The sequence below is a fragment of the Aythya ferina genome, assembly GCF_964211825.1.
Source record: "Aythya ferina genome assembly, chromosome: 1".
NCBI lineage: Eukaryota > Metazoa > Chordata > Aves > Anseriformes > Anatidae > Aythya > Aythya ferina.
In genome coordinates, this window is record NC_140296.1 from 101,827,009 (window position 1) to 101,848,501 (window position 21,493).

The 21,493-nt window shown below is 38.8% G+C and overlaps 1 protein-coding gene across 4 annotated transcripts in view; it reads right to left on the reverse strand.

The window, feature by feature from the left end:
* APP (amyloid beta precursor protein) overlaps window positions 1–21,493 on the reverse strand; it is a 213,164-nt gene that overhangs the window by 88,998 nt on the left and 102,673 nt on the right. For all 4 annotated transcript variants that reach the window (XM_084531058.1, XM_084531057.1, XM_084531056.1 and 1 more), the window contains exon 6: window positions 8,191–8,396. In XM_084531058.1, the coding sequence (XP_084387184.1) occupies window positions 8,191–8,396 (206 nt within the window). The remainder of the gene's footprint in view (window positions 1–8,190; window positions 8,397–21,493) is intronic.

The window sequence follows — 21,493 nt, forward strand, 5'->3', positions numbered from 1 at the left end:
TGTAACACAGGTATAATTTTACACACACATTTATTTATAGATATGGTACATGAATATGCTAATCTTAAGAATCAATTTTAGGGAGCATCTACATTTGCTCCAAGATAAGCAGACCAATGTATTTTTTTTTTGCAGTTAACAAAGACATACTACAAATCCTACAGTTCTGTATCAAGCAATTTTTGAGAAAAAAGCAAACCAGATTTAATTGTGCAGACCATTAATTACAATTAATTGCATGCTATCGTAAGATTAATTATATACCACATTTAGTACACAAGTGGTTGCTCAGATTTATTTTCAAATAACATCTAGACCTGCCATCCAATTATGTAGCCAAACCCTCACACAAAGCTAACTTTGCAGAGACTTGGAAGAGCTGCCAGATGTCAATTAAAAATGAATAGTGACTCATGACATTAAAGAGACAGGTATAATCAAGAGAATTCTGGCTGGCAGGAAATGTCATTTCAGAAAACAAAGGTCTCAACATCTCTGTCTTTCTTTAAAAATAACTTAATTCATGTTGACTACGGCCTGACCTCTAACTACACCATAAGCACCTTCTACGCTTCCCTCAAAATACTAGTGTTGCTATAAAGTCTGCCACATTTCATTTTGTACTGTTATGTGTTATCGGGATGGGAATGATTCATGTATTTGGTCTGAAATTTCCTACATGTACAGCTCTCACAGAAATAGGAGCTGAGACTTTGTGTATATGCAAATAACGTGCAAAAGTGAAGGTAACTGTCCATCAAATAACTGATGCCAGCGATAACATGGAATTAGCTCTCTGGAAACTACAGTCATTCATATACGTGAAGATGCACTTGGACACGCATTCTGGAAACCACTGTGTAGAGCTCTAAAAACAGCAAGACTGAAGCAGTGGAGCCTCCACAGCCGACCAGATTGCTTTCAGTGAGTCCTAAATGGCAATTATTTCACCACAGAGAGAAATGGCCTACTGTGCAAACAGTTTATGACCTACATGAAGACGAACAGGAGAGGGAAACTGCTCCATCACTGCCCTCACTGAGGGAAGCGTGTTGCTCGTTCAGGGTAGGAAACTTCTTGCTGCTGTCACCCCTTTTCCAGCAGTGCCACCACTGTCCACCACCACCTTACCTCCATGGAGGGTTCCTTCAGCCCTGCTTCAGGGGTGAAGGCACATTTTTAAACCAGCTTCAATGCTTGAAAAACAGCCCTGGTTGCTCCCATTGCTGGGCCAGTTGCTCTTCCCATGCCTCTCCATATCCCCATCACTTGTGCTCATTTAAAAAAGCCACAATTTAATCTTCAGCTCTACTGCTGTAACTGAGAGGATGGAGCAATGAAGAAGAGATGGGAACTTCCGCAGCTTTTCTCGGGCTAAGAAAAAATTACTGCCATCCATATTCTGCTTCCCTTCCACTGGTACTGAGTGTAGCAATTAAAGCCTATGATGGATGAGCTATGGTACTTTCACAGATATTAGCAGCAGGCAGCATACATGGCTACATGATGCATCAAAAAATTAAAAGCTGTCTTTGCTTCACATAGTAATCCTGTTGCTGAAAACTGATTAAAAGATGAGTTACTTTTTGCCACTGTGTAATTCAATTTTACTTGTTATCACAAATAATTTTTGTCCAGTATAGCATTACTGTGAGCTTTGCTTTGTTTAAGGAACTGGCTCACTATCCCCTTCCAAAAATGCATTTTTTTGCCTTTGGATCTGCAAAACTAAACAGATTAAAAAGGACATGCTTTTGTCACAATTCAGGTTCATAAAGTGGTCTAAACTGTAACTCTGTTTTCAGACGCTTATAATTTTCACACCATCCTTCTGCAACTGTAAAACTCCCCATCTTCTCTGCGCCCTAAACCAAAGATTACAGTTGCCAGTTCCTTCCCTCTCCAAAACCTTACATTTTGTACTTTCTTTTGAGATAATCATGGGAGAATAATTCAGGTTTTCTCATCTGAAGCTTCTTATACACTTATTCTAGTTTCCTGATGCAAAAAGAGGTATTTCTAACAAAGCAGGTAGATCACTCCCTGGAGAATAGTTCTGTAGCAAAGCTTTTTGATTTGCTTTTAAATTAATACATTAAGGTGATATACTGCAAACAATCAACGTGGACGTTGACTGTTACTTTTCCTTAGAAATGGATAAGCATAGTTTTCATGTATGGGGACATTGATTTACAGTGGCTCCACATGACGAACTTCCATAACGCTCACTTACCAAAACGCTGTTAGCAAAGCTAATTAAAATTTATGTGCAAACATTCTAGGTACTTCTGATGATCAATTTTTACAGAGGAAAATATAAAATATGGTTCTGAATGTCATCTCAAAATTTTTCATTACCATATAAATTGGTTCTGCTTGTTCCTTGAAGAAAACTGATTTTAAATCAAAATGAAATAATTGCTTTATTTCAAAATCTCAACTCCACGCTTGTGTTTTTTTGTTTTTTTTTTGTTTTTTCACATGGGACTAAGACTTGCTCTGTGAACAACAACATTTTCAATAGAGGAATCTGAAATAGAATTTAAACTTCTAAGGGGAAAAAAAATCTACATTTACATACTTCTATTACTGTAAACATTACGGTTATTCATTATTTTCTTCAGGATTTGAGTTTGTACATGATACTTAAGTGATTGTGAAAAGTAAGCTCATTTAAATGCTGGCACAGGCTGCTCCGAACCTCAAACCAGAAATTAAATTTGAAGTGTTTTAAGAAAAAAATAAAAAGTACAAACAGCAGGAGTTAAAGAATCATCTCGGACCTGTCTTGGAAGCTGGGTTCTATATTTACTTTACACCTCTGAAAAACCTCTTCTGCCTGGATGCTGCATCAGAAAGATCCATCACGTTGGCTTACAAGTATTACTCATTCTTTAATTTAGCTGTGGTATTGGAAAATACAATGTATCTATGACTTTTTCTGTACCATCAGCCCTCGAGCTGGACATTGATATTTTCAAGTATATGCAAATAAAACACTCTTGTGTATTTTACACATGTGAACCAGCTCAGTAGCACTGGTGTATGTGTTTGTGTTGTCCATGTTGGTATCAGTTCAAACTGTGTCTCATACTCACACGAACATGTAATTACTCACATGTATGCATGTGTAATGTCTGCTTGTGTAATGTCTGCTTGTATAATGTCTGCATTACTCACATATAATGCACTTAGCTGCTTGAGTAAATAGGACCAGAATTATTTATTTTACTATTTGTATTTCACCAAAGAACAAAGTAATCAATTAATGCAAAAGAGGACAAAGGAATAAACCTCTCAAATATATATCATGAGGTATATGCTCCACTTTACTATGTGCTAGTACATAATATTGTAAGTGGAGTAATTTTGGCTTCCATGTCTTCAGGAACAGAGAACTATAGTTTGAAGATATTAATACACACGCATCTATTCTAGTCTCCATTTTTTAACTAGCTGAGAAAAATGAGACAAGTTAAAGAGTAAATGCACACTGTTTTTCTTACACTGTTCTTGTTCCAAAATGGAACGATAATGTTTCATTCAATGAATTAATCACAGGGAATATTTAAAGATAATCTCACTGAAACAAAGCCTCCTCATTCTGAATATATAGTTAGAAAAGGCAGCCAAATTTTAGTTTGAGTATTTGAAGACAAAAGCTAATTTCATAGGAGGTTTTTGGAATTAGGAAGAGACAGCTGGGAAGCTGGCACAAGCTCTAGGAGTAAAGTTGGTGCATTAGCTACACGACTGCTAAAATACTTTCTATAGATAAAGTTAAAAGAAAAAGCAAAATGATGAGTTCCGAGTGTAAAACTGAAAAACAGCCTTTCTTAAAAGCGTTATTTCCATCCTAAACAATTAACATTGGATTTTTCTCTCTAACGTTTATTCTTAATCTACTGGAGGGGGATATTTGGTACATGAGAAAAAAAGAATTGTATACATGGCTAGAATACAAAGCCTTACAATTTTCATGTGGAACAAATATGTGACAATGTATTTTCTATCTGTTTGTGCAAAACACAATGATGTTTTAAACCAAGGTGCCAAATAGTTACCACTGATGGCCAGAACCCAAACAAATACCCCAGCTTGATTTTTAAGTGTAAGTCAATAAAATTTCATGAATTTATGTCTATTTTACGGAAGTTGTAATTGCCACCTAACATCATGATTATGCCAACATGGCAAGACGTGCATATGAGGATTAGCTCAAAAACACATTCCAGACTTTTTACACAGCAAAATAAAATATTCAATTAATAACTGCTTCAATATAGCAAAGTGACATTTTATCTAGGGAAGCAGATTCCTGGAGGATTTCTTCTGTCAGGAAGTAATTCAAATGAAACCACTCTCTCCCCTCCAACCTTAAGTAAAACAACACTATTACTGTGTTTAGTATTTAGTACATTTGCTCTTGACCCAAGATATTAATAATATATTGCTTTTTCATCAAGAAGATTACTAAACCCTAAAAAAGATTTATCTTTAATTGCAACATATCATGAAGTTCTATGTTACAGTGGAAAAGCTGTGCTTTAAATCATAATGTCTAATTAAAAGCTATCAGTTATTTTAATGCAAATCCATTAGGTTAATTTTATCAGCTCTTGCTCATGTGTTACTGTAGATTATCACTCTTAATGAAGATCTTATAAAAAAAAAAATAAAAAAAAACAGAAGAGTTAGCATAACATGCACTACTTGTATAGCAATGTGCCAGTGCTTTCTTAATATGGAATAATACAACCACACATTATCACTTTACAAACAAAGCATACCGCACAGCCTTGAAGGAAATGGAAAACAAGGAAATATTACTTTAACAGAAAGATAATAACCTTTCAAAGAAGAAAGTGGAACAAAGCCATTGAAGGTGAAAAGATCACTATTAATCTAGTATATGCTACTAATATTCTAGAATTATCCCCCAAATTACAGTTGATGGGTCTAGTAATCAGGGTTAACCTCCCTTACCTTAGAATAGGTGATAGCTGTCACTGAATGTATTTGAAGTCTTTCAGACATATAAGTCCACAGAAAAAAAAAAAAAAGAAGAAAAAAAAAGAAAACAAAAGTATGCTGGATCAATAAAGCTAGGAGCTACAATACAAAGATTGGGCTACTTTTCTCCTGCTAGGAAACCAGAATATGATCTCCTGCTTGCAACTCCAGATTGCAAACATAGTTAAAATGGCATGTCAACAGCACTGCTGAGTTCTTTCCTAGCTGTTTAAAGAAATCCAGTTGAATTAGATAAAGCAAAACCGATCGCTGAAGGGCAGCATTATGTGCTAGACGGGGCAGGTCATGCTTATGCTGAATCTCCCCCATCTGCCAGTAGGTATGCGAAGATGCTGCCAAGTGTTTTTGCCAGGCTGCTGTGTTTGACCCTGCTGCTTTTCTTTAAATGAGACCTGATTGACTGCCATGCTGACGGAAAGCATTAAGTTCAAATTGCTTATTCTTTGTCATAAGCCAAGAGAGACTGATTTTTCTTATCGCCTGCTGTGCTGAAGGAGAGCAGAAATCACAAACAACTGCACGCGACGCGCTGCTTGCTTCAGTCACGCACTGCAAGGATTACCTGGAGCCTGGATGGCTCACAAACAGCTCTGCACAAACCTGCAGGGTGGCAGCAAGCTGCTCTGCTGCTTGCACCTGACCACCAGAAAGTTACCTCCCCTGCTCCATACAGAAGCAGAATCAAGAGCCACAGGTTTCTTGCAGGGCTCCGTAAGTGAGCCACACTCTCTTCATCGCAAATTCCGTGCTAACATCTCACCAAGGGTGAAAAATGCAGATCTGACATTAATTCACGCTGTCGATCCCTGTAACCTTAGACTCACCATCTGCTAGATTTAACATCTGAACTCTGGCAAGAGCAGATCTGAAAGTTCAAACTGGGTCTGACGTTGCACTCCATATGAACTGAGACTACAGCCGGTCCCTCAGCAGAGACGGGAATGAGAATACTGGCAAGTCCTGTGCTAGGAAAAGTTTATTTGCACTTCTGAATAAACATTATAGCTCATAAAAAATATGCTCACTACAGAAATTGAATGAAAAGACTACCCTCCCATCAATGACCTCTCATTCTCTAAGCAAGGCTGTAACTTCCTTCTCACTGGAATTAAGTCTGGAAGTAGATCCGATATTGCTGTTTTGATCGTGACTCATTAAAGTATGCATAGAAATAAAATCGCCTGACAAATTGATTCTACAATAGTTCAAGTGTCTTTAAAGTATAACATTGCACTTACGCTTTTCAATTATTTATGGCTGATGGCAGTCATTCCATTGATTTGGGGGAGAAAAGGCTCAGCACCAGCCCACAATTAGACTTAATTTATGGTTTTAGAACAGTTCTTTGCTGATTTCACATTGAAAACCAACTTCTCTAAAAGTGGACACACCCACCCCCTGTGCTCTTTAATGCTATGACATGGTATTAGCCACAGCTCCATAAAGTACACTTAAAACCAGCTGTAAAGCATCTATGAAAAGCATCTTAGGATATGTTTTATGAATGGCATTGACTAACACGTAGGAAAAGTAGCCTGGAGGCCTCAACAGAGCTCACATCCACAAGAACAAAGCTCCAGTGCTTAATCCCACTTGAAGAGGCTTCCCAGATGTCTCCACAGCACGGCCTAACACACACCCACAGTGCCTACAAGACACCTCTGGCTTCTTCATTTGCACCAGCAGCAACAAATTTTCCTGTTTGCAAGTTCACAGCAGATGCTTACCATAGAAGATCCCGGACCTGCTGGCAGCACCAGGAGGACATGGAGCCTTGAGGGAAGCTTTCTCCCAAGCGTGGCAAGGAACACAGGAGCGGGGGCCAAGGCTATGAATTACGTGGGCATTCCCACATTTGCAAATAAATGAGCATTCTGCATGGTGCTGCTCATTCGGACGTCACTTACAGGCACTCAGAGAAAGCCTCAGCACCCTCCGTGCCCCAGGAAGGCTGGAGGTCAGAAAGCCCGAGGGGCTGGGGCAGAGCCGTGCTGGGAATTTCCATCAGTAGCAGACTGCCCTCACCCCATCTACAGCAGGACGTACTTGGTCACCCAGGGTGGGAAATTTTGTACTTGGGAGGAACAGGACAACAGCTTTTCATTGTCAGCAAGCGTGCATATTTCTAAGGGATTTTTAAAAGGTTGCTTCAATAGTTTGCTTCCTATTTTTTCTATTTCACATTCATATTATTATATACTATTTTCCTGAAGGCTAAACATCTTAACCTCTTTGAAATGTCAACCTCAGTAAAGAAAAGAGCTCTACCTAATTTGTCCTCATTTCCACTCATCCAAAATCCCATTAAAGTGAAGTGTTCTTTTTTTTCCCCCTCAATATTCATTTTCCATTCAGAACAGGGCGTTTTATCCCCAGGTGGTGAAAGCTCACATATGGAAATATATTTAATTGGTTTAAAGATTTAAACATAATCTCCTCCCAAACCCTCCTCACTGAACTGGCTCTCCAGTAATTGAGCAAAACACTCAACAGACAGAGTTATATAAGACAGAAATGCATGGGATTGCTTCTCCAACCTTAGAAAGGAACATTTGCAAACCATTTTACCAAAGCATTAATACTTTTGATGAGGGAGCTTATCTACACACAGACTGAGTAGTAAAGCTAAATGAATAGACTCACCCTTTTCCAAGGCATCTCCTTGGCACCCTTCTGTCACATGCACGTGAGAACTCATAGAAATCATATTTAAAAATACTACTGCTCTGTTGTGCATGGACTAGGGTGCTACCTCCTGCTTTGAGCTGACACTCTCTTCTCCCATAACAAATGCACATGATATTGCACACATGATTTTTCTGTGTTATTTACTATACATGGCAGTCAAATATTATTTAGTGTGACTTGAATTAAAAATAAAAATAAATTGGAAAAAAAAAAAAAAACACAAAAACAACAGGATACCTCTTCAGTTTCTATCCACATCATATGCAATGACCAGATACCTGCAAAGAATACTTATACTGGGAGAAGGAAAGAGGAGGGAATTCAACTTGCAAATTACAAAGGACAAAACATAAAGATGCAGCAACTTACGGTATTTTGCTGTTTGGAACATTTTTTTGTCATAAAGGGCAACTACACAAAGCAGCAGGATTAGTTTTCCAGCCCCAAGCTAAGTGCCCACGAATTTACCTCTGACAACCTCTTCCACAGACTCTGTAGTTGTGGTGGTAGTGGTTGCAATGCTGGTAGTTCTTTCAGTTGCTTCCTCATACTCTTCCTCTGTCTCTTCAATTTCATCACCATCACCATCGTCATCGTCATCATCAGCATCTTCGTCTTCCACAACAGTTAACTCTTCATCTTCCTCTGGCTGTTCTTCTACTACCTTATCATCACTAAATGAAGAAAATGATAATGATGTGTCAGCAACAAAATGACTTCAAGGTGGTGAGAACGTTTTGTTTGGAAACACTGTAAAGGACAGGAAGGTACCTGTTTCTCCCTCACCCCACCCTTAAGTAAAAAAAAAAAAAAAAAAAAAAGAATCAGTGATGCTGGAATGTCCCACTGAAATCAGAAATGCTTGAAAAAAAAAAGAAAAGCTAACATTAGCAATGCTGTGAGAAACCTAGCAAGACGCCAGACTGGAACTCCTCCTTGTACACAGGGACGGAAAAAAGAAACGCTGTCAGCAATGCTGTATTTTGACAGCTGAATAACACTCCAAATACACTTGCTTCACGCTGCCATCAACAAATCAATTTGTATTTTGAAAGAAGCTCAAATTAGCTCAAAATGCACTCAGCTCACACGCACATGAAAGTGAGAGAGTTCCTCTGGATTTTCTCACTCAGAAGACAGCTTACCCAAAGGCTTGCTGTGGACTACCTTGCTTGACACTCACAGAGGACAACTCAGTGTCAAATCAAGCATCCAGCTGACCTGTAATTCTCTACACTGACCGATTTTTTTCATCCTGTTGTCAAAATAGTACTCTGTGAATAGAAAAGCCACTTCTAAAGGAACTGTGCACAGAGCTGTCTGCTTCCACAAGGTTCACTCAAAAGACAACATCTGAAACGTGTAAACTTTTTTGGGGGGAGGGCGGGAACAGTTCACACACACTCATGCTTCAGCTGACTGCTGCTAGCTCTTCTCTTTGCAGTTTTATCTTCTTTGGGCACCTCAAAAGCAGACAACAGACATGACAGACTCAGCACGACAAGCTCGGCTCAGCTGTGCTGTGGTGCCAATGCTGCTGGGGCCTCTGTGGCCTGCAAGGATCTGCAAGGCCTCTGTGAACACCGACGGTACTACACTAAGCTGCCATGTACAGGAGGGAAAGGCATTCACCCCTGGGCTCATGAATAAAACTCAAACCACTCAGCTAAATCTTGCCGTATATCACAGCTGCTTTAAATGATAATTCACGTAGATACCTAAAAGCCCAAGGACCTCAATCAGTCTTGGGCAATACGAAGGAATACTGCAGTCGGCTGTCAAACATGCTTGGTGGCCTAATGTGTCAATCATTTGCTGGGATCACTCTTAATGCTGAATGATATACAGGCAACAGGCCAAAACCCATACACTTACTGAATGCTACTGTGAGTTTTGAAAGGCTTCCTAACACAGCACCAGCTGTAGTAAGGTCTCAGGTTTGTTAGGCTGATCTTCTACTTGAAATTCACTACTAATGAGTAAATTGCTTTTAAATATTCAAACATGCAGTGACTTTTTGTCACCATCATACACATGAGGTTTTGCATCTTTTTTTCATGGCATCGCATATGCTTGAACAGCCTTTTATTTGAAGTTAACAACTTGCCTCCTTCACCTCGATTTGAAGACTAAGCCTGCAACATTTCACTTTACAATATGTTCTCTAGTACAACTTTGAAAGTAAACTCAGAGCAAAGAGGACAGTAAGATATTTTTAATAGGTTGTGAGGAAGAAGCTGGGAAATAGTGATAGAAATCTTGCATGCCACAAGACTTGCTTCTAGGAAAAAGTTAAGACTCTACAAACAAGTGTGCATTCTCTGTTCCTCACCCCCAAAGATATCTGGCCACCCAAAACACAGCAGTGACTTAAAAGTAATAATGAAACTTTTCATTTGGTGAATCCTAGGCAGGTTACAAAAATGTGTGTAGTAATAGCCAACTTACAGAAGAGCCTGAAAAAGGGATGAGCTGTTCCCATTTTACATGGGAAAGACTGCAAAAGTGGCAAAACCACCAGGTTCTTTTTAGTTTCTTGTTTTCGAAGAACTGGATAAGAAATTTCAGCACCTTCACAGTATGGCTTTCCTCTAGCATTCTAATTTCATCATCTCCAAAATCTTCTGCTTAGTTCTTAGTAACTCCTTTCTGAACAACAGATTTCTTCGATTTTCATTATTAAGTATTTTGCCTTTTTACCAGCATGAAATAATTGCTATACATACACTGTCACCTTTCAATGGCCAGAGAGGGCTGGATTTCTAAATTCTAGTATCTGTTTCTGATCTCCAGGTTAATGAACTTCTAGTCTTAGCTACATACAGACATTCAAACCAGGAGTGCTGAGTATAAAACATCCAGTTTTTGATCAAGAGCATCAGATAGGATATGCTGTTCAACATTAAAGAAAATTCTTCTCTCTGTCTTTCTCTCCCTCACCTGAGCTAAAAATACAGAAACAAACACAGCATGCTTTAAAAAAAGTGCAATTATTTTTCCTCTTCCTTTCACATAAATGATCACACTCAGATATTGGCAAGCTCATAAAGCTAAAAAAAAAAAAAAGGACCAAAAAAAAAAAAAAAAGGCAAATTAATGAAACAAAGGAAAGTCAATCAGTCACATGGAAAGCCACTTCAAAAATAATTTGTATGCATGCACCCAATATCCATCTGTTTTTAGCTACACAAAAGCAATTAACTCAGTTATGCCAGTCCCCAGCATTCTGCTGGGAAATTGTCAGCGAAGCTTTCTGCTCTTAGTGTTGTTCAATGGTGACAGGAGCAGGATGAAAAGAGAATTTCTGTACGTGCTGGTTGGCCCTGCCCACCATTACAGTGGACCCTGGTTTCCTCTCCACTGATTTATCAGAAGTAAATGCCTTAGTGTGGCTCCCACCTCCATCCCCTTTATGAGTTGCTCCTTGCTGGAGACATATGAGACATATAGACATATGAGACAGTAAAAAAAAGGCAGAAATAATGGAAGACTACAACAGTTGACAGGATCAGCTTCCTGAAAAAAATTTAAAAATCTTGCACAAAATTGCGCTAGAATATTTTTTCTAATTTTATCATTCCTAGAAAAATTGCATCTCTGCTAGCAAAATAAATTGCAAGATTCAAATCACAAGAGTAGTATTTCACAGGATTTAATGTTTGCAAGTTACGAAAAAAGGACATAATGAAAACAGAGTAAAAATGGTTTTACCCTAAATTTTGATACCTAAATGGAAGCGTGAGCCTTGCTAAATATTTAAAGAAATAAGATGCCTGAAAACAGGCTTAGCAAGTTCATTTCCCTATTAAACAGGTTTTTAAAACTCTCATTGTGCAGAAACGTGTTGCTATGTTGAGGTTCTAAAGGAGCACTCCTGTCTCTCTTGAAAAGTAATTATTTTCTCAGCTACTTTATCTACAAAGATGAGTTAGTCTCCTTCCTTATTAGCACTATTGTTCAAAGAAAAGGGGAAGGAGAGAAGTGCTTTTACACGTTCTTAATAAGATTTTCCTTCAATGAAGCTGAATACCAGAAAATAACTGGACTTGCAGTAGTCTGATGATTTTATCATGCCCAGCTATGCAGCACAGTATCAGAAGCCAAACTGTATGAATACACAACAGTGAGGGACATATCACAGTAAGCTCTAACAGTAAAAACAGCAATAGCTTTACATTAGAAATCAATGCTAGCTCACTAAGTCACTTGCTCCTAAGATTCAATCGCAGTAACCATGTACAGCAATGCAAGCAGATGTCCACGTCTTCTCAGAGCCCGCAGCAGTTAGGACACATGAGAAAAGCAGTAATACCATACTGTAGCTTAAGAACACTACTCAAGGGCCAGGGGCCACTGGGAAGGAGGGGGAACTGCAGTAGTTGCCCCAGAATTTGCTAGGAAGGGAAATTTGAGCCTTATTCTTGAAGACAGGTTTAGTATAAAAAACGTTAAATCTTGATGTGCTTCTATCACAAAGGTAGGAGGTGGAATTGACATTTTTAATACCACAGAAGTACTAATTCTTGTAATAACATGAAAAATTATCCTCGGTTTTGTTTCTTTGGACATGATCTCTGTTACTGTCCGGGGTCTTCTACAAAGAATATGCACATGACAGAAACAACAGAGTAGTGAAGTTATACTTCAACTTTTGGACTGAAGCATCAACTTTACAAACTGGGACAAGAACCTCCCTGCTGTGCAGTGCATAAAGCTCTCTTTCTCCACGTCATGATAAATGCTTCGGTACCATTTCACTTGTCTCCATCAGCAGCACCACAGTGCTGTTTTCCCAGACACCGCGTCTAACTTGTGCACACCGCTCACCTCAGCGTTCAGTTTAAATCCACCATTTTCAGACAAAAGTCTACTACAAGATGAATGTGGATGCTGATATTTTTCTCACAAGTCTTGAGAGTTTTATTTAATATATGTAGCAGACATGCTAACTTCCTGTTATTATTATTACATTTTACCCTTTATGGTTAACAAGTATGAGTCAATCTTGTTTCTTCTGGAATCACAACATCTTGACAGCTTTTTCATATATTCCCTCGATACCATCCCAGCCTGGGTTTTATTAGCACCACAGACTGCAGTGTCTCGTTTACAAGATATTGTTGACATTTCGCCTTAGCTTAGTGGTGCCGGTGACAGGATTTTTCAAAGGCTGTTCAAAAAAAAATTATTTGATACAGTGACAAGTTCACAGATTTGCAAAGCCATATTATCATCATCTGAACTTAACAGTTCAGCAGTAAACAATGGAGAGGTAAATTCTTAGGCTTGAATGAAGCCAGGAAAATATTTGCAATCCCCACATAAAACATTAGCGTATCTCATTTTCCTGTCAGCAGACTTCTTGCAAGCAGAGCTAGCGCTTTCCTTTAGTGGTGGACTGTGGTGGAGTCACCATGCTTTTGAACCTTCTGTTTCGTTCTCCCCACGGATGGGATATTAAAATCCAATCCCTTATCATGAAAATAACGCTTCCCCCAAGCATCCAAGCAGTACAGTGGGTCATTAGTAGAAATCATCTACTAGGCATGATGAAATGCAGTATTTGAAGTATGGAGGCTTCAGCACTGTTTCTGATGCTGCAGATACAGTGGAGTTGCACGCATCCCTAAGAAGTTATCAGTTCCATTCCAAACACTGATTTAGATAAAAACTTATCAGTGACTCCAATAGGCATATTTCTGTTTTTAAAGCACATACCACTGTACAGCCCCTGCCAGTATGCACCCATGCATATAGTTACAAACAATGTTTACACCACAGTTTTATTAATGTATATTTAACAACTTTATTTTCTTAATCCATCACGTTAGTAAGAACTGACACCAATGTATTGTTTATTCACTTCACACAAAATCGTGCATGGTCCTGTTATTTCTTGAAGACATAACTAAAGAACAAGTAAAGGAAAGCAAAGGAAAAGTGTATTGATACTCCTTGCTGTTCAAGAAAAGAGAAATGTTAGTAGATTAAAATTTCATTTTAGTATTCGAAAAACCTACAATAGGGACAAAGGAAGAATACAAATAAAAAGAGCAATTAATTTTCTTTCTAACTATGCGTCAGGACTCCTGGGACTGCAGCATAAGCTACATTTTAAGAGGACAATTCTGTCTGCAACTATTACCTTCAGACAAAAATTTGGCAAAGCTTTCAATTAAGGATAACATAAATGAGGACTAATAATTGGTTTGGGTGAAGTGCCTCACCTTTGTCTGCAGTAAACTCTTATCCGTTTGGATGTACTTAAAGCACGATTTTGACAAATAACAACTTGAACAAAAACACACTCCATCACTGGGTGTAAAAAGAATGAAAAGGTGTGAAAGACAGGTGTTTTGATATCCAGAGAGATTAGCGTTCACAAAACTTTTGCAACTGTATTTTATTGCAAATAGACTCCCTCTGAACTGTGTTTTTTACCAGCCACCAAGACTGAGCAAATAGCTGGGGAAAAGCTAATTCCAGGAGAAGAACTAAATAAAGAGTAGTAACAAGCTGCAGTTTGCCTACAGAGAACGAGGCCATAGATGTTGGCTCTAGACAGCTGAGGGAATTAATACAGGAGAAGCGGCTGCTGCACGTAACCTGCAGCCTGTGCCCTTCCAGCCCAACGGGCCGAGCTGAGGGCAACTGATGCATCCATAACCTTTACAGCTCTGCAGATGCCATCGTCCCACTTTCCAGGATCTTGCGTTTCTCTATAGCCTCTATAACCCCTGCAGCTCCCTTCAAATGAACTGCAGGAAACCTGTGATGGGACCAGCTTGTCAAGTATTCAGCCTGGGCCTAAGCACAATAGTGGTTTAGGCCCTAACTTTGGGCCTAAATCACTCCTGTGGTTTCCACCACAAGATTAGTGATAAGCACAGATACTCATCCCAGTATACAGGAAACCTCCAAAGTACAAAGTTCTTTAAATGTGGGAGTGGGAATGGACAGATCCAGCTGCGAACCTCTACCTACATTTGGACTACTGCTTTAGAAGAAAATGCAGAAGAGAAACACAAGGCCAACTACAAGAGTGCGGCATATGGTAGGAATCCAAACAGGAAGATGGGTGGACCTGACCCACCCTAGTTACCGGGTTTTTGACTAAAAGCAAATCAGAAAGCTAATGGGCAAGGAACTAAATTTGTTCTCAACCTGCTCTAACTAACGTTTATCCAAAACTTGCATTGTTTTGACTGGAGGATGAGATTTCTCATGAGGCAGGTTTGAACCCACTCATCACATTCCTTTGAATGGTGCTGCTTATGAAACACATGAGACAACACAGGAACCACCTGAAGGTTAAAACAAAGCCAATGGTGCACTTGGGCATATGAGAATTCACATCACTGTACCTTTCAATAATTAATTTGACTTTCGTACACTAGCTTACTTCAAGAAACAGGTGAGTGTACTAGCTGTGTGAAACCAAACATCGAGGGAGTAAAGTTAAACAAGCACTGTCATGGTGATTTTGTGTGGGGTGGAAGAGGGGAAGTTAAAACCAAGTGTGAAATGAAGATTTCACCATTCACCTTGAAAGTCCAAGAGTAGGGAGTTACACAACAAATGCCAATATCCCTGTCAGTATTGGGGCAGGGTGGGGGAAACAGCAAGACAAGAATTAAACTGTGCTGCAGTTGTGAGATCAGGCACTGTGCCAGGAAAGACAAGCGTTATGCCAGACCCCAGTCTATGTAACAGATCTTTTAAATGGCTTATTGGCACTGAATTCCGGAAAATTACAGTGATTTACAGAATTGAAAGTCTCACCCACAAGGTACCTCAGCAATAATGTTTCTGGTCGCCTGGTAAGTGACCACAAAAGGACAAACCGCTTAAAAACCACCTTGGTTATTTTCATTAGGGATGGATTAAACTATGCTAGTAAATCAGGTATCTTAAAACAAGAAGAAACAATGTGATATTTGACACATCCAAACCTGACTTAAGGTACAGTTAAAATGTTAAGAACAGGGGCACCTTCCATTGCACAGCAAGTCAGGATGAGCAAATCACATTGTCTAGCATTTTTCAGGCATTAATTTTGTCACTTTCAATTCTTTTCCTTTTTGCTTTCCCTTACTTCAGGGGTTCCAATTATATATATTTTCACATTTCCTAATAGAAAAAAAAAAAGAAATAAGCTATTTCATGAAGTGTCACATAGACTGCTTTTGAGTTCTTAGACCTTATCAAACAACTGAATTATGTGCTTCTAACCATCTCTCTCCTCTTTCTAATTTTACTACTTTTTTTTTTAACCTTTATGTATAATAACAATAGCAAAAATATGCTGGGTTTCATTAACTTTGGTAGAAACCATGAAAAGTTGCACTAAAGATCTTTTAATTTAATTTTTGAATAGAACACACAAAGAAAGGCAAATACAAATTCCTTGCCCTATTCCTTCAGAGAGACACATTTATCTTTTCCCCCCACAAACAAACATGAAGGTATAATTTTTACGATTATATTTTTTTTTTCCACAGCTGACTTGCTTAAAAAGATAAGAGGTAGCATGTAACATTTGAACAAGTGCATTGGTAGAAGGTACCTGCTGACTGATACGCAAGAATACTTTTCCAAAACCAACTTAGCTTAATCTCTGAAACAATGCCTTTGCAAGTATTACTGTTCTCACATTTTCCTTTGGAAGATGGTAGATTCAGCAAGAAGTATTTTGTTTTTTTAAAGAAAGTCAGAGTAATATATTTAACCCATATTCTTTCCCATTTTCTTTATTTATACTAAACAGAAACTCAGAACTAGAAAAGTAAATGTATCTACAAATGCACAAAATCCACTAGGTTCACAAAGCCTTCTGACATTTAATAAATATTAAATTCAAAATCCTGCTACTAGAAGAACATTAGGACTGAATGTGATGGGAGACAGCAGAGTGTATGTAGGTTGTCTATTTGAGCCAGCTTGAGAATCAGCAGAAAAGCTATCTATTATGTTTGTTTCCACCCCACCTCTGCCATACTCAGAAGGCACTATATTCAATGTCTCTTTGTCCAACCTGTTCCCCTATAGCTTATTTAAGGTACACAGTGTGAACTCTGCACCAAATGAAGTACTTGCCTCTGTGGAACTTACCACCTTGGTACCCTCACTCGGTAACTACAGGGTCAAACTACAAAAACGTCTTTGTTTTACAATTGGGAAAGCAAACAAAAAGTACCAGAAGCATGTAATAACTCTGGATGTTTAACTTAAGACATTGCATTACACTTTACAGAGAATGTGCCATCTACGCTTCCTAAACACAGCTGCCACTAGCAGCTTCTCCAAGTGGCCAGAATGCCTGCAGAGCACATTATCTCCACTCACGCAGCCAGAAAAAAGCAGAGGGCACCTTTCATACCAAGCTTTTCATAACAGCCACAAGATGCCAAGCCTAATGGAAGACTTCCATGGCAGAAGTTACTGTTTTAACCTTTTCTTCTTCACTCAAGTCACAATTTTTCTTCGGCAGTAATCAAAATAGAGATCCCATGTGAAAAATGGCATTATCTATCATGCCATCGGAGCTAAAACACCTGAATTCAAGATTAAAAACCTCTACTCCCAGAAAAAAATATATGTATTTGGCGTTTCATCCATGCATTCATGTGTAGTGTTTGTTAGAAGGCAAAGAAAAAAACAGTTAATACAGAAAATGCTTTACTACACTATGCTTGTAATAGCATAGCCTCACAAGAGCAGGAATTCCTACATTTCCACAAAGCACCCTAACACTGCTTTCTTGTTTCTAGTACAGACCACAAAGCCAACCTACATCACTGAAATGTAAAACAGAGCAGGAACTGCTGGCTAACTTTATGGAGGGATACGCAGCTACGAATTCACTGGCATGCAGTCATGCTGGTGTAATACATGTTGAAAAACCCAACTGCAAATTTCTCACTTCCAACTTTTTTCATAAAGTATAAAGGGCACAGTGCTTGAAATAGGATGGTATATATCATTATTTCACAAGAACATCTCAAAATATCTAGTAGAGGTATCAGAAGGATTTATTGAATTGATTACTACATAAATATATACATATATATATAGGGGACCTCTCTCCAACATTTCAGTCATTACAGGTGACAACATTTTTGCTTATAAAGCTTTTGCTTATTACTTAAGGAAAATGCTGTTGCTGATTACTCTGGTTTTTGAGGTCAGAAAACTGTAACCGTTCTTTGGAAATCTACTATGTATTGAACAGGCAAGTCTGATGCCATTAAGCTCCTGAAAAAGGCTCAACATTCACATAAGTCATATAGGTGGTTTGCAGAGCTAGCAAACTGCTTTCTTAAGGGGTCACGAAAGCCTGGCTATATCTTACTCATCACTTCCTCAATTAAATTAATTCTCTGCACCCATAGCCTCATCCATCACTTCAGTTAAGGCTTTATACTCAAATGGTGATTAGATTTGCCAACTCAGCATCAATGTAATTACCTCTCAAAGCAATGTGCTGTTTCATCAATTCCATTTGAACATTACTTGTCCTAAGAAGAAATCCAACAATTACCAGTCTTTCTAGAGTCATTAACACTCTTGTGTGTCTATGCTTTCTGAATTTCATTTTAATAACCTTTACATGAAAAAGGGGGAAAAATATTGCTATTAATAAGACATCACGAATTACCCAAATACTAAGAAATTGCCTACATGAGTGTTAGAAACAATTAATGTAAGAACGTGAGACACCGAATACATTAAAAGTGTATAGAATATGCTAATAGGACAAAATACTTCAAGAGATATTCATCATAAACAGTAATATTATGCCAGTAATTTGATGATACCTGAAATTCATAAAGAAAAGCAATTAAGTTTTATCATTAGAATGCTTATTCTTAATACTCACTCCCCCAAATGAATTTAGTTTCTCTAAATTTAGTGATTGACAATCGCTGTAGCGCAAAGTTCACCTATTTCAACCACTGATGTTAATCTACACTGAAGGCAAACTTGGGGCCAAAGGCAATTAAAAATAAGTATGTTTTTAATTCCTTATATTAATGTTAGAGCACTGACTTACAATTAGGAACAATTTCTATTAGGACAGCTGAGGAGGCCACTGCCTCTGACTGCATCCCTGCTCCTGTCTCACAGATGACTGAGCTCGCCACGAAACAGATCCTGCACCACTGCAATAGCACACCACTGCTGCCATGAGGTTCAGTTTCTTTAACTTTGCAGGGGTACAAACCGCCTGCAGCTCAGTCAGCACAGATGGAAAGAAGGAAATCTTTTTTTATCCATCCAAAAGCAAGTCATTTCCTGCTTTTAAGTCAGAACCTGCAGTCCAGACCCTTTGTTAGCTTCAGTCTGGTTTAGTTTTACTAGCATCTGGGGAGTGGAGGTGGTGGTGATTTTTTTTAAATAATCATTTAGGAGATTTCCACTGGAGGATTTCTCACTGACATTTCAGAAATTGACTTTCCAATTTAATGAAAAAGCTTACATCAAAGAGAATTCATTGTTGTTTGTTTTAATGTGATTAATAAGATGGCTTGAAAATAGATGAATACTCAACCGAGACAAAATGAATGTTAATTTTCTTTTTCCTCCAGTGACTGTGTTTCAAATGAAGAATTTAGCTTCGGTACCTTCCTTTTTCTTGATCAATACCACTTTTTTCAGCTTTACAATAGCAAAAGCTTCAGGATGCCAGTTATCCTATTTCTACATTTTTAAGACAAATCTTCTGAGCTCAGAGCTGGCCCCAGTTAAGCTACTGATTTTTGATTAGATGTTGCAGGACAACGTTAACAGTAAAAGCGATGGGAGAGGAGGAAGAAAGAACAGACAAGACCCAAAATGCCACAAGATGCTAGCATGTGTATGAGCGAACTGGTAGAAATCAAGGATTTAAGAAGCAGTAAGGACCTCAGGGAATGTCAGTCTCCAAGTACTCATATTTCTCTGCCAGCAGTTCTCCACAGCCAGCCAGCAGGCCGGGCCTGCCTTCTCCTCAGGCCTGCAGCACTCCCTGGATCTCATGAGGATGCTGGTGCTCCAGCTCCTGTGCCATCGTTGCTACAGGGGTGCTATCGCACATAGGAGCTGGCCTTGCTGTGGAAACATTTAGGAGAAGGACACCTGGCTGCTGGCTGTCAGCACAAGACACTGCCCAAGGCCCATCCAACAAGGCTCTCTAGGGAAGCGACACAGAAACCTCTCTCTGAAATGGGAGGAAGCAACGTGTGTCGACACCACCACCTGCACCTTCCAGTTTTGTCAAATGAGCTTTTCTCCATGTTGGAGCTGTGCTTGTTTCTTCCAGCTTTAGTTCAAATGCCAAAGAGAGTGAAGTACTGGCAGGATTTGTAGATAAGATTAATAAAAAGTAACTAAGATCTCCCTCATCAACTAATATGCAGGGGGCAGAAATACGTCCCTGTCAAATAATCCCTCGAAAGGCTTGTCTCTCCTGCTCTATTTCTGAAAGCATTTTCTGGATGGATGGATGGATCTGTGTATGTGAAGAGATGAACAGGAGAAACAGAAGGGTGAGGGGGACAAAGGGAGATGCAAAGGGGAGAAAAGGGACACGAGGATTTCGTGTTTTGGATAGTCCTTGTAGATGAACAGCCCAAGTGCAGAGAACAGTAAAGAGCAGCCACACCATCTGCAGCTCTGTATCACAACTAAAACATCGGCTGCTTCATGGCTCTTGCTTGCATGAAATCTCCCGCTGCTCCGTGATGCAGAGACTCAGACAAAGGGAGTCAAGCACGAGCTAGTCAGAGTTACACTTACAAAAGGGAAGACAATTTTCCAATTATAGCAATGGCAAAAGCCCATAAAATTGACTTTTAAAATTACTATACTGACTCTTGTATACTCATCACCTTTTACCTATTAAATTTGCTTGCTATGTGTCACTGTTTAGACTCAGGAATTTTTCATAAATATTTCCGCAGGCAGACATCCAAATTGCTTGTCTGGCCTGCCTAATTTATGTCAAGTCAGTAGCATAACATACCATGAGGACTTAGTGTGTTACTGCAGCAGGTCAGGGCACTTTATGACCGTGGCCAATTTAAATGCACCTTGTGACAGTCTGATTTGATGACAACACTCCAGAGAATTTCGATTGTAGCTCATTTGATGCTCAGGTTAACTTGCAGGCATTTATGAAGGGAAGACAGTAGGTAAAACATGTATTGACATCTTTGTACAACTTGTGTCATAAAGACATAAAAAGAGCAAGAAAGTGAAAGAAATGAAACGTACAGTTCCTCTGTGTCAAATGAGAATCTTGGTAAAATTATTCAGCAAAGCAATTTTGTCAACCCCTGTGACTCCTCTTCCCCAAATGCTCTAACAAACTGACAATTAAAAGCATAGGGTCTCACCTGGAAACAATTCAGTGTAACAGCCACACATACTATTCTGCTTTCACCATTAGGAAAAAAAAGGCTGGTTTTAAAAGCTTTTCAGGATTTCTTGGATTATGGTTGAAGGAGGCAATTAAGAAAAGTCAGTTTTTCCAGATGCCTACCACTGACAGGAAAAAAAAACACGCACATGTTCTTTAAGAAATTAAAAAAAAAAAAAAAAAAAAAAAAAAGATGTAGTGTTTGAACAACTACTTTTGCAGCATCCAGGACATGACCACTCACCCTTAAGGTCAGTCTGTTACAGCCTTGCAAAACCAGAGTACAACGTGACCACCATGTTATATAGCACAAATTTTTATTTGGGTCTTACTTCGCAGATGTCTGACTTTCAGCATGAAGTGGACTCAACC